General features: G+C 35.0%; 1 protein-coding gene across 3 annotated transcripts in view; it reads right to left on the reverse strand.

The window, feature by feature from the left end:
• Prpf18 (pre-mRNA processing factor 18) overlaps positions 1–12,855 on the reverse strand; it is an 87,247-nt gene that overhangs the window by 69,637 nt on the left and 4,755 nt on the right. For all 3 annotated transcript variants that reach the window (XM_078023516.1, XM_078023515.1, XM_078023517.1), the window contains exon 2: positions 9,937–11,250. In XM_078023516.1, coding sequence (XP_077879642.1) covers positions 9,937–9,957 — 21 coding nt within the window. In that variant the 5' untranslated portion in view covers positions 9,958–11,250. The remainder of the gene's footprint in view (positions 1–9,936; positions 11,251–12,855) is intronic.

Here is a 12,855-nt window from a genome sequence, read left to right on the forward strand (position 1 = left end):
CTTGGCATTAACTGAGACTTCCAGGGCAATGTTAAATAGGAATGATGAGTGCAGACATACTTGTCCATTTCCTGATCTTAGTGGGAAAGCATCTAGCATCTCGACATTAAGTATGTTAGTTGTAGGGTTTTGTAATATTCTATATTAAGTTGATGAAGTTCTGTTCCTAGTTTTTATCATGGATGAGAGCTAGATTTTGTCAAACTATTTTTCTGCATCTGTTGATATCACATCAACAAGCTAAAGAAGAAGAGTCATGATTATAAGTTACATTCATTGATTTAAAAATTAAACTAGACTTGCACAACTGGAATAAATCCTTCATGGTCACAGTGTATTTTTTATACATTCTTGGATTTGATTTGCTAATCTTTTGTTGAGGAGAACTGACTTTTAAGTGGCAGTAAAGCACAGATTACTTTATAATAATCCACATGGGTTTAAGCAAAAAAAATTTTATATTCTCTGCAGAGCAGAGCAATTAAACATAAATGCTAATTAGGGATTCATATACAAGAATATAAAGTATTATGATTGTGTTTAAATAATGATATCTAGGTATCTTATATTTGTCTCCTCTCTCTACCCTGCTGCTTTTCTTCTGTTATGATACCCTCCTTTTTTCACTCTATACTTCTCCAAATCACACTACCTTTTAGGAAACCACAGAGGGATTTCCAGTTTTTCATGGCAGCTTAAATAGAAGCATTTTTGTCTACTCATTCCTGCAACCAAACAAAAATAATATTAAAGGACTAAAAATATATAACCACACACACAAAAAAATGGAGAGCATGAAAGAAAAACAATAGATAAGGAGAACTGATAAAAATAAAATTTGGAAAATGGAAAACAGATGGTAGAATCATAACTTACTAAATCTAAAAACCCACCAGCTTAACTGGCAAATACTTGAGTGTAAATTTCCTTGGACAAAGATATTTTCCTGCATAGTCACACCAACACCATCAGAATTAGGACATTACCGTTAATACACTGCATTAATACATTAATACATTTAACCCTTCTACCCATTTAAATCTCATCAGTTGTCTCAAACTGTCTTTTTTTAGTTGTAGTTGGACACAATACCTTTATTTATTTATTTTTACATGGTGCTGAGGATCGAACCCAGTGACCTATACGTCTCGAGGCAAGTGCTCTATCACTGAGCCACAAACCCAGCTCTCAAAACGGTCTTTAATAACAAAAGGAGCAGTTCACAACCATATGTTGCATTTATTTGCCATGTATCTTTAATTTCCTCCGATCTGGTATACATTTTGGTTCCTTAATAGTTTTTTAGTCTTTCCTTAATTTTCATGACCTTGATAATTCTGAAAATAACAGCAGTTATTTTGTAGAGTACCATTCAATTTGGCTTTTAAAAAATGTTCCCCCATGATTAAATTCAGGTTATCAATCTTTTGACAGGATTGTCACAGAGGTGGTGATATGTTCTTCTCATACAGGCTAGCAGGTGATTCTGATTTCAAACTGTCCTGTTATTGGTGATATTATTTTTGGAAATTTGAGTAAGATGGTGTCTGTCAGGCTTATTCACTCTAAAGCTACTATTTTCCCCTTTGTAACTAACATTTTTTATGATAACTACTGTTTTATATAAACATTCATGTCAATTGTAAATAGGGATAGTTTTACTACTTATCTTTGTCTTTATTTTTCTTATGAGGTATACTTCACATTGAATAAAAATTAGAAATTGAATAAGAATTAGAAATTCTTTTATCCTTGATTTTAGAGGGAAGGTATTTGATGTTTCACTGTTAAAAAGAATAACTGTAGGGTTTTCATAGATACTCTATCAAATCAAGGAAATTCCTCTGTATACCTAGTTTGCTAAGAATTTTGTCATGAGTGGGTGTTAAATTTCCTCAAACATTGTTTCTTTGATTTGGAATATCTTTCCTAACTAATCTTTTTACAACCACTTCTTTTGTGAAGCTTTCTTCCTTCTCAGTCATGCCATATCTTCTCTCAGTTATGTTTTATGCCCATAGGTTCCATAAGTACAAATTAAATTGCAGGTAAAAAAATCACTACAAATTTTAAAATCCAGAAAATTTCTGAAAAATATTTTTTGACAATTAATTTACTGGCAAAACCTGAAATGAGCTATTTATATGTCTACTTATAATTTCAGTTGATTCCAGAGTATATGAACATTCATTAATTTTGTTGCAGAAATATTAACAGGGTCCATTACAAAGTGAAAAAGGCTTTGCTAATAATAATATGTAACATGGGGCACCTGTGGCCACAATTCAACAACCAGCTACAGTAATAGTTTTCAGCCCACATATCCTTCTATAACTTTCACTTCCCATCAAGAGGTGAGGTCTCTTTTCTCTTCTCTTTAAAGTGGGAATGATTATATAATTGCCTTGATGAACAAAAAGCAGCATAAGTGACAGTGCTTGCCTTCAAGGTTGTGGCTATAAAACGTCATTTGCTTTCTACCTGTTTTCCTTTTTCTCTCACATTGCTTGCTCTTGGAAGACAATCATTGCATTGTGAGGAAATTCAGGTCACCTCATGAGGTTATGTGAAGATGTTCTAGTTCACAACTCCCAGTCAGCATCAACCACAGACATGCCAGTGAGTGGCCCTTCAGGAGATTCGTGCCCTTGGCATGTAAGCATCCCAACCTGTTAGCCAAGTCAATCAGAGAGAAGCTGGTGTCCAAAACACAAATTCACAAGAAAAAGTGAATGTTTTTTGTTGTTTTAAGCCACTAAGATTTGGGGTAATTCTGATGTAGCAATAGTAACTAGAATACCAACAAATTACCTTGCTATGATGTAAAAAATTCAAAGTTTCAAAACCCATCAAAGGTTTTATATAAGACCTATATGCACTACAATTGTGCATTTGAATACTTAATTTTCAATGGAATTAGAAATTCTTTGAGGAGAAGAACCAAGTTGTTTCATGTTGATACTCTCAAATGTCTAAAATCTGGTTAAGTCTTGAAGGCATATCTATTGAATTAAATGATGAATGCATGGAAAAATAAACAAATGAATAAACACAGTTCCAAACAAGTAATTGTCTTTGAAATAGATTTTGTAGGAATTATACTTTTATTCCATTCAATATATTGCCCAGAAATAATTTTAGGATGTCTTGTTATCACTATTTTTAGTTTATAAGCTATAAAAAAATCATTAATTTTCCTATGTTCCTCTTATCAAAAATATCTTTATGATTACATACTTTATTCCATCAAACTATGTTCCAAATTATACTTGACTGTTTCCAAAAGTCAAACACATCTATAAGGATTAAGATTTTTCCATTACTGAGGAAAACAAAAATATCACACATAAATTCTGAAGGTAATCCCAAAACAGGACATTCCAAAGTTGTTGGACACACAATGTTCAAATTCAATTCAATGCAATGATGTGTACACATAAGGATTTCAGCATCCCTGGTGATACCTTTAAAGAAGAAGAAAAAACTTCACTGGTTTTGAGTCAAAGTTCCACTTTATGTGATGAAAAAAGTTAGCTATCTCATGGTTGCACATTATGTCACACATATTTTAAACTATATGAATAGTATAATTATGAAAAGGAAAAAAAGGAGGGAAAGAGAAAATCCATAATGTCATAAAGGCATGAAAATTAATGTCAATTTATTTTTTAATGTTTCTATTGGGAATATCTATTTCAGCTCTTCTCCAGAGATGCTATAATGATGGAACAAATGAGGCACTAGTTTTACTCACTGCCCAACATTTGTTTGATCAGAATGTAATGGGTCCTTACCGCCCTGCTTTCCTCCTGCCTTACTTTAAAGTCAACTACAAAAAGCTGGGTGGTACGTAGGAGTATCTCAGCATAATTTATATTAAGAGAAAACACCAATGTGATAGCAAAAAAGTCATTGAAATAAATATAAACATTAACCACAGTCTCTCAACAAATTCCAGAAGCAGAACAAGTTTTAAATTTGATAGCAAAACTCCTTGAAAAGCCCTTATTTTCTTCTTTTCTCACATGTCGCAAAGCCCAGCGGGAACACTACCCTCCAAATCCCCTTCTTTGTTTTCCTATTGCTCCATACTCCTTTTTCTACCAGCCTATCTGGCTCATGTCCCCTCTTCCACACACCCCATACATTCTCCTTTCTACCCTATTTCTCTCATCTTCTGAATCTTTTTCTCATAGGAGACTAACTTGCTGCATTAATTGATCAATCAGGCTGAGCTGGGCTACTTTTAATTCCTTTCCTCTTTCATTTGCCTTGTCTGATGAAATTCATAGAATTTGAACATAGTATAGGGAATGATAGAATTCTCCTTCTCAATATAAGAATGGGGAGAAGCTGTGAATCCATATATATTGTCATACTAACATCTTACAGGTGACCACATCTATATATCTATACAGTTGGAATATCAGAAAGTATACCATGGTCTGGCTATAGACTCCAGATAACAGTTCAGGGACCACACATACACTGATACACATAGCTACAGTCCTGCTGACATCTGAATAAACGCACTAACTGAAATGTATGAGTTACTACACTGATGAGGAGCTGTCTTATCCCAGAAACTACTTCATTTCTGGGATTCCCCTTCTTTTACCTGATATTTCAGAACCTCTTTTTTTTTTTTAGACTGAGATGGGAGTTTATAGCCTTGGAAATTGTCAAGGGCCTGGCAGTAAGTCAAGTATCCTCTCTTATATTCCTCTACCTATTCCCTACCTCTGGACCCTGAGTCCTGGATGAAGTTCTGGGAGTTTAAGGGTAGGGAAGCTGTAGGGGCAGAAATTCCTACCTATGTTATGGGTTCCCAAATAAAATACAGAATGTTAACTTAAATTTAAATTTCACATTAAAAAAACAATTCTTAGTGTAAATATGTCCCAAATATCGCATGGAACACATTTATGCAAAAACAACAACAACAACAACAAAAAGGATAAGATTCATTTTGTATGTGAAATTCAAATTTAACTGAGTGTTCCTTTTGGATCCCCATCCTCTAGATCTACTAACTCTAATTTATGACAATTGGTAAGAAGAATAGCAACCAAAAGTGAATGCCTTGTGTTAAAAATGAGAATTCTTAGCAATATACTATCATTTGAGTTGTCCACCCCATTAAAAAACAAACAAACAAACAAACAAACAAAGTACCTACCTAAAGCATCAGGCTATCAAAAAAAAAAAACCCTAAAAAAATCATTAACAAAATCAGTCTCTGAAAACAGCTGGGTCAGATAGAAGCGGTCTGGAGCATGAAACTACTTAAGCGGTTGAAAATGTTTTGTAGGTATGCTACGGAAATCAAGTCAGCTTGTCCTTAAGAAGTATATGAAGCCATGTGAAAATTTACTTGTCAGCCAAACTTGTACAGATGAGCTCACTTTCAAAGCAAAGTACTTGTAAGAATGTTTAAAATCTGAAGATCTGCTTTGCCAAATCAAGAAAACATGAAGATCAAAGATACTATCATAAAATGTAACTGCGTGAAGCAAGAAAACTTAGAGGGAGGGGATGGGAATCACAGAAGTGCTGAAAAGTTCATGATTGTTTTTGTCTTGAAAAATATTAATATAAATTGAGTAGAAAAGTGAACATCTGAAGTGATAAATATAGTCTAATTTGACTAATTCTCACTTTCTTATCTTCAATCTTGATCATTCCCATAAAAAAAGAAAACAGGAATCTTATCCAAATTCTTAGCAGAGATTGAAGCTATGGCAGTATAACTGCATATGACTAAATCATTATTTTATATTCCAATATAGAATATATTTATATTTCATTTGTTATGTAATTATAAACACTAGAAATTAAATAAGTAATTATGGGAGGTATATAAATGCATCTATATAGATAACTAATTACAAATAATCAAATTATGGAACCAGAAAAATCATCTATCATGATATATATCCAATTTGTTCTGCTTTCCTGTTTTTAAAAGCTAACTTACTGCATAAGATATAGATCTCCTAGAAGTGTTCTGAGTACAGATTCAATTGTAAGCCACTCCATGGAGGAAAAAGAGACAGATCACCTATTATGCAGTGAGGAAGGGATAAGGCCTACACCAATTACGCAGTAGTTCAGTACAGACAACAGTAGCCATGGTGGGTGCTGAGTGGCTAAGTGCTTCCCATGCCTCCAAGAATACTTTCTAGAACTTTGTCTAATCTGTTTCTAGAAGACATACTCTGAATGTTTTAAAGGCTTCTCTGAGGTGCTTATCGCACTCTGACAATTTTTCTGAAATTCTGATTTCAGTTTGTCTCATTTAATTTTGCCCTGCCCATTTCTCCTATAACCATTCCCTGTTGCCTGAATAGTCTGGGGACACTTGGAGAAGTTTGGGTCAATGATGAGGTGCCATCTCAGTGAAGACAGGGCTTCCCTAGGACACAGCAGGGACCAGAGAAGCCCTTAGAATGTGTGGGATGAAAGGAGCAGGATGAAGCTTCAGAGCAAAGGCTTATGCAGGAGCAGGTTAGAGATTGTCCTGCTTACTGCTCCTTTGCAGAACTCCAAAAGCTATTTCACATCTTCTGTTCTCTTTTATAAAGTTATTCTACTGAAATCTCAGTAAAAACAAGTCCATCAAGCATGATAGAGGGAAATAAACCTGTACTTACCCAATTCTCCTCCTCCTCTGAAGCCTCCTGCTGCCCATCCCTCTGCACACCCTCTGACTCCTAACCTATCTGAATTCCATTCCCATTTTGCTTCTAGTGTTTCAGTAGTGATGGCCCATCACTACTAAAAAGATAACATTTTTCTCATTTTATTTAATTTAATTTGTGGTGCTGAGGATTAAACTCAGAGCCTGGTACCTGCTAGGCAAGTACTTTACAACTGAGCTGCATCCCCAGCCTCTTTCTCATTTTAATAGCTGCTCAAGGGTACACTCTTGAAGGCAGGAGCCATCCTTCCCTATATGTATTTCCTGCAACACCTGAAATCAGACCAATTTCTTTGCAGATAGGTAGTAGCTTAATACAATTTCTGAATTGCTAACATTTAAAAACACTAATTAGTGTTGTATTATTAATCTCAAAAATAAAAACAAAACAACACTGAACCACCTAAAGGTCATCTTGCCTTGACAGTCCTTAAACAGACTCCTTTAGAATGAGACTGAGGAGCAAAGTCAGGGAAGAGTACAATGAACTTCAGCCTCCTGGTTATCTGTTTGGCACCCTTCACCAGCATTAAATTAGCCATTAAAAAAATGAATGAGAGTCCCATTCAACATGTCAGACACATCAGGAGAAAGAACAAAATGAGATAATATTGACAAAATATGCCTCTCTTTTCTATGGAATTGTTCATTTGATCTTTATCCCAAACCTCCTTTGACATGATTAACCAAAGACTGAAAATGGAAGATATGAGATACATGAAAGGTTATCTGATTATTTGATCCAATTTTTAGATGACATATATAATTGTGTATTCCCTTCAGAAATATTTTCTAGAACTTTGTCTAATCCATTTCTAGTAGACTTACTCTTAAGTGTTTTAAAGTCTTATTTCTGAGGAGATTATTCCAGTCAGGCACGTCTTCAATACCTGACAGTTTTTCTGAAACTTCTATTCCAATTTGTCTCATTTAAATTTTGCCCCATTACTCCTAGTTAGACCCTTTTTCCCGTCACCATCCTGTAGATGGTTTTCATGTTCCTTTTTAGGCATAATTTAACCATGCTTCACACATTAACTAGAGTAGACAGTATATGGTATAAATTACAGAAAATAGCGATGTGTGAAGACATTCTGTGGTGAATAAATTAAAGCATTAATTTCAGACACATCAAACTAACACTTTTTAAATTTGTGGTTCCTATAATTTTCAGACCTGTTTCTAAAGTCTTTGGAATGGGGGAATTAAATGGAAGAGATTAGTCTCAAACTTCTACCTTTATTTCATAGGCTGGAGATCAGCCATTCCCATGAATATTTAAAAGTGGAAGAATTTTTAAAAGCGAATTTAACATGGAGGCCTCTCACACAGATTTAAGGAGATGCTGGTATTCAGACAGACAGGTGAAAAAGATTGAGTTTAGCAACTCATCAGATATAATCACCACTAGTCTGGCAGTTAAGAGAGAATAAAGATGCCAACTGGGAGAGGGTTTTATAACCCATTGTATATGTGCAAATAGCTACACTGAATCTGAATTGACTGAAGAACCTCGGAGAGTTCCTAACATGTGAAGGGAGGATTCTTTTTTTTTTTTTTTTAAAGGGGAATCTCAGGCTGGGGTTGTAGCTCAGTGGTAGAGTGCTTGCATAGCAAGTGTGAGGCACTGAGTTCTAGCCTCAACACCACATAGAAAAATAAATAAAATAATTATGTCCATCTACAAATACAAATATTTTTTTAAAAGGGGGATCTCACTCAAATTTAACCACAATATGTGCAAAGGGAACACTTATCCAGCACAGGCTCTCCTGGGATCCTGGGATTTCTAATGTCCACAACTGACACAGGTTTGCAGAATAACCATGGAACTAGCAAAACACACACAAACTTGCATCTTTTTAAGAAGTGAGATTTGAGAAAGAAGCAAGTTTTTCTCCGCCCCTAATTTCATTTTTCTCCATAGTACTTATCAATGATCCTATATTTTCACTTATTTATTGCCCATCTCCTTCAGCCCCCTAAGCTTCACAAGAATAGAATCTTTGTTTTACTTTATCTTACTCTCTGTCCCAAGGCCCTAGAGAACACAGCCTGACTCATAGTAGGTAGTCAATAAATATTGGCTGAAGGAATGAATTCACTGATTTCTCTACTTAAAGAATCAAACAGAGAGAAATCATGCATACTTCTATGCTAAAAAAAAAAGCTAGATAAAAATGTTGTAATACATTACTATGAGAATAAGTTCTTTAAACTCCTGTAGGTAGGTTTGAGACAGCACTGATCCTTAAAGTATAAACCAGGAAGCATCTCAAGTCTGACAATGTTATTAAAGGTACTAAAGATGAGGCTCCATGAGGGTACAAGTAGTGACTCATCTTTCTAATATTCTATATAGCTCCTAATATTGGATGAGGTAATAAATAAATAAGCAACTGGAAGAGCTGACATAGACAAGCTAGCCTCTAGCTAAGCACTTTCACACATTAATTCATTTACTCTTTATGATAATTCAGTGTGGAAAATAAAATTATTAGATCTAGTCTCCAGATGATGAAAATAAGGCATAGAAAAAGTATAACTGCCAGTTACCTGTAAAATCTCTTAGCTCTACCCACCAATCCTTGACCTTCTCAGGAGCCACAGAACGTTTATCTTTGTCAACAGAGGGCACTAAAGGGGCTTGCAGGGCCATTACCTTAGGAAGACCCTTCCTGAATAGGTGGTGGTCCTCCATTGTTACTATCAGCAGGGAACCCAGGGGTCAGTTTGGCAAAGTTCCAACTGCATACCCAGGCCACTGCAGAAGCTCGATGCTTCTGCAGACTGGCTTGGGGTCCTCACCTTCTGAAAAGTCTTTTGACACTAATAGGCTATGTTCTTGTGGTAGCCACATATTTTCTTTTTCTGTAAAAGCATATTTTTATTTGTTCATTTTAGGTATACATGACAGTAGAGTATATTTTGACATATTATACATATATGGAGTATAACTTATTCTAATTAGGATCCCATTCTTGCATTATGATGTGGAATTTCACTGGTTCCATATTCATATACAAACATAGGAAAGTTATGTCCTATTCATTCTATTGTCTCTTCTATTCCCATTCCCTCTCCCTTTCCTTCATTCCCCTTTGTCTAAACCACTGAATGTCTATTTTCTCCCCCCACCTTATTGTGTGTTAGTATCCACATATCAGAGAGAACATTCAGCTTTTGATTTTTTGGGATTGGCTTATTTCACTTAGCCTCCAGTTTTATCCACTTACCAGCAAATGCCATAATTTCATTCTTCTTCATGGCAGAGTAATATTCCATTGTGTATATATACCACATTTTCTTTATCATTGATGGTGGGACTGCAAATTGGTGCAAGCATTCTGGAACACAGTATGGAAATTCTTCAGAAAACTTGCAATGGAACCACCATTGACCCAGTTATCCCATTCCTTGGTATATGTCCAAAGAACTTACAATCAGCACACTATAGTGACATCAATGTCTATAGTGGTTCAATTCACAATAGCTATGCTATGGAACCAACCTAGGTACCCTTCAACAAATGAACGAATAGCCACATGTTCTTCCAAAAGAACTGAATCTCAACCTTAAAGTAAGAGCAGGGCTTCACTCTTACTTCCTTTATAGTCCACTTTCCCTCAGCCAAAAGCAGTGCCTGTTTTTTATGACCTGCTACTTCCTGTAGAAACCTCTTTTACCCTTTTTAATAATTAAAATTTACCTCATTGATGAACTAACAATTTACATTAAAATTTCCCTGGATAAAACACTGGCAGGGTAGGGTGTTACACAGACCCTAAATTGCCCCAAACTGAATACCAGAAAGCAATAAAGCTGGGTTTCGAATTCAGGAAGTCTGTCCAAACTACTATACCACCCTGCTTCAAAAGAGTTAGAGGAGTTCCCTATAGTTTGAACTCCTCTAATGCTACAGGAAATATTTACTTATTTAGGACCTTCATTCAACGGCAAAAATGAGAATTGCAATCCAAGGGTAAAGTATGCCATTTTATCTTCTCAAGAATGGCATGCAGGATTTCATCTCAAACAATTTTGAAGAGTTGATAAGCTTATATAATTGCAATAAATTGAAGTCCACAGATATTAAATATCTGAATGAATAACTGACTCCTAATCCTAGCCAGAACTTTGTCTATAATATCACTGTCTGGCCTTGAGGTTTAGTAGCTCCAGAGTTGATTTGATTACAAGGATAAAAAATGGATCACTAATAAGATCTTACATGCTAAATCCTTGGAACCAGTGAACATTTGGGGGGAAGAAAAGGATTTTAGTAGGTGTGATTAAATTAAGGATCTCAGCAATCTGAGTCCTAAATTCCATCATGAGAGTTCTTAAAAGAGAAAGACAAAGTTTAACTTATCTGAAGAAGGTGTGAAGACAGAGGCAGAGATCAGAGTGACTGAGCCTTGACACAAGAAAAGCCAGCAGCTTCCAGAAGCTGGAGAGATTTTCCTTTGGAGCCTCTTGGTGGAGCTCAGCTTTGTTGAAACCTTGATTTCAGCCCAGTGAAACTGATATCAGACTTCCAAACTTTAAAGCTGTGAAAAGAATGAATTTTATTATTTTAAGTCATCAAATTTGTGGTAATTTTTTACAGCAGCCTCAGGAAACCAATATATTGACAAAGTTTTTTATTTTTTTAAAGAGTTCATGTAAATACAAGATACTATCTTACTGTGACAAAAAGAATTTATAGACAGATTCATTAAAATTCAGATCATTAAGAATATGAACACAAGCTACAGATTCTGAAAAGATATTAGCAATAAAAATATCCTACAAAATAGTTACATGCAGAATAGAGAAAGAACTCCATTCAATTAATAAAAAAGAATAGCAACTCAAATTTTTTAAAAGAGGCAAGCAAGGCATGGTGATGTACACCTGCAATCCCAGTAACTTGTGAGGCTGAGGCAGAAGTATTTCAATTTTGAGGCCAGTCTCAGCAACTTAGCAAGGCCCTAAGTAACTTAGCAAGATGCTGCCTCAAAATAAAAAATAAAAAGGGCTGTGAATGTGGCACAGTGGTAGAGTATTGCTGGGTTCAATCCTCAGTGCCAAATTAAAAAAAAAAAAAAAAAAGCAAGCAAGACTTGACCAGGCTGTCACAAAAGAGGATCCTCAAATGACCAATAAACATGAAAATATTTTCATCATCACTGGTCAATTGAGGAATGCAAATTAAAATCTTAAATGAGACAATGAGATACCACTACTCCTCTACACCAAGTTAAAAGAACTGATAAGGTCAAGTGGTGAAGATTAGGAATAATTATAACTCTTATAACTCTCATACACTGTTAGTGGAAGTGTAAACTACTTAGAAAAACTAGTTTGACAGTAATTTATTAAATTCAAACACATGTATATATTATGATTAAGCAATTCTAGTCAGGTATGTATGTATATACACACATGATAAAGTATGCTTATGTGCACCAAGACTTGAAGTGTACGAAACAAACGATCAACAATAGAATGGATAAAAAAGTGGTATACACATAGAAATAAGGAAAAGGAATAAACTACTATCATGAATGATTCTCAGAGACATAACTTTAAGCAAAAGAAGACAGATACAAGATAGTACACACTGTATATGATCCCTTAGATATCAAGTTTAACAACAAATTCAAACTATGGTGCTGTGTGATAGAAGTTAGAACCATGGTTTCTTAGTGGAGGCACTATGCTAAGGGGTCTCAAGGGAGCCTGCTGGTGGTGCTTGGAAAAGTTCTCTATCTTCATCTGAAGGAGTATAGGTATGTCTATGTAAGTAAAAGAAATTAACTAAGGTGTCTACTTGTATTACTTTCTGTATATAAGTTAGATCTGAATAAGTGGAAGCTAGAGAGGAAAAAGGAAAGGAAAGGTGGAGGGAGGAATCTCATGAAAATTGAAGAGCGATCAATACAATAGAGGAAAGGGACCAGGAAGGGAAAAGAAGAAGGAAAGAGGAAATACTGGGAAATGATATTGGCCAAATTATATTGTTACCTGTATACATGTATGAATATGTAACAACAAATCCCACCATTATGTACAACTATAATGCACCAATAAAAATGTGGGCAAAAGCTGATTTTTTTAAAACATGAGAGAAAGATAGTAAGGCTAATTCATCACTTAGAAGAATCAGGAAA

The sequence above is a fragment of the Ictidomys tridecemlineatus genome, chromosome 10 (genome assembly GCF_052094955.1).
Source record: "Ictidomys tridecemlineatus isolate mIctTri1 chromosome 10, mIctTri1.hap1, whole genome shotgun sequence".
NCBI classification, from domain to species: domain Eukaryota; kingdom Metazoa; phylum Chordata; class Mammalia; order Rodentia; family Sciuridae; genus Ictidomys; species Ictidomys tridecemlineatus.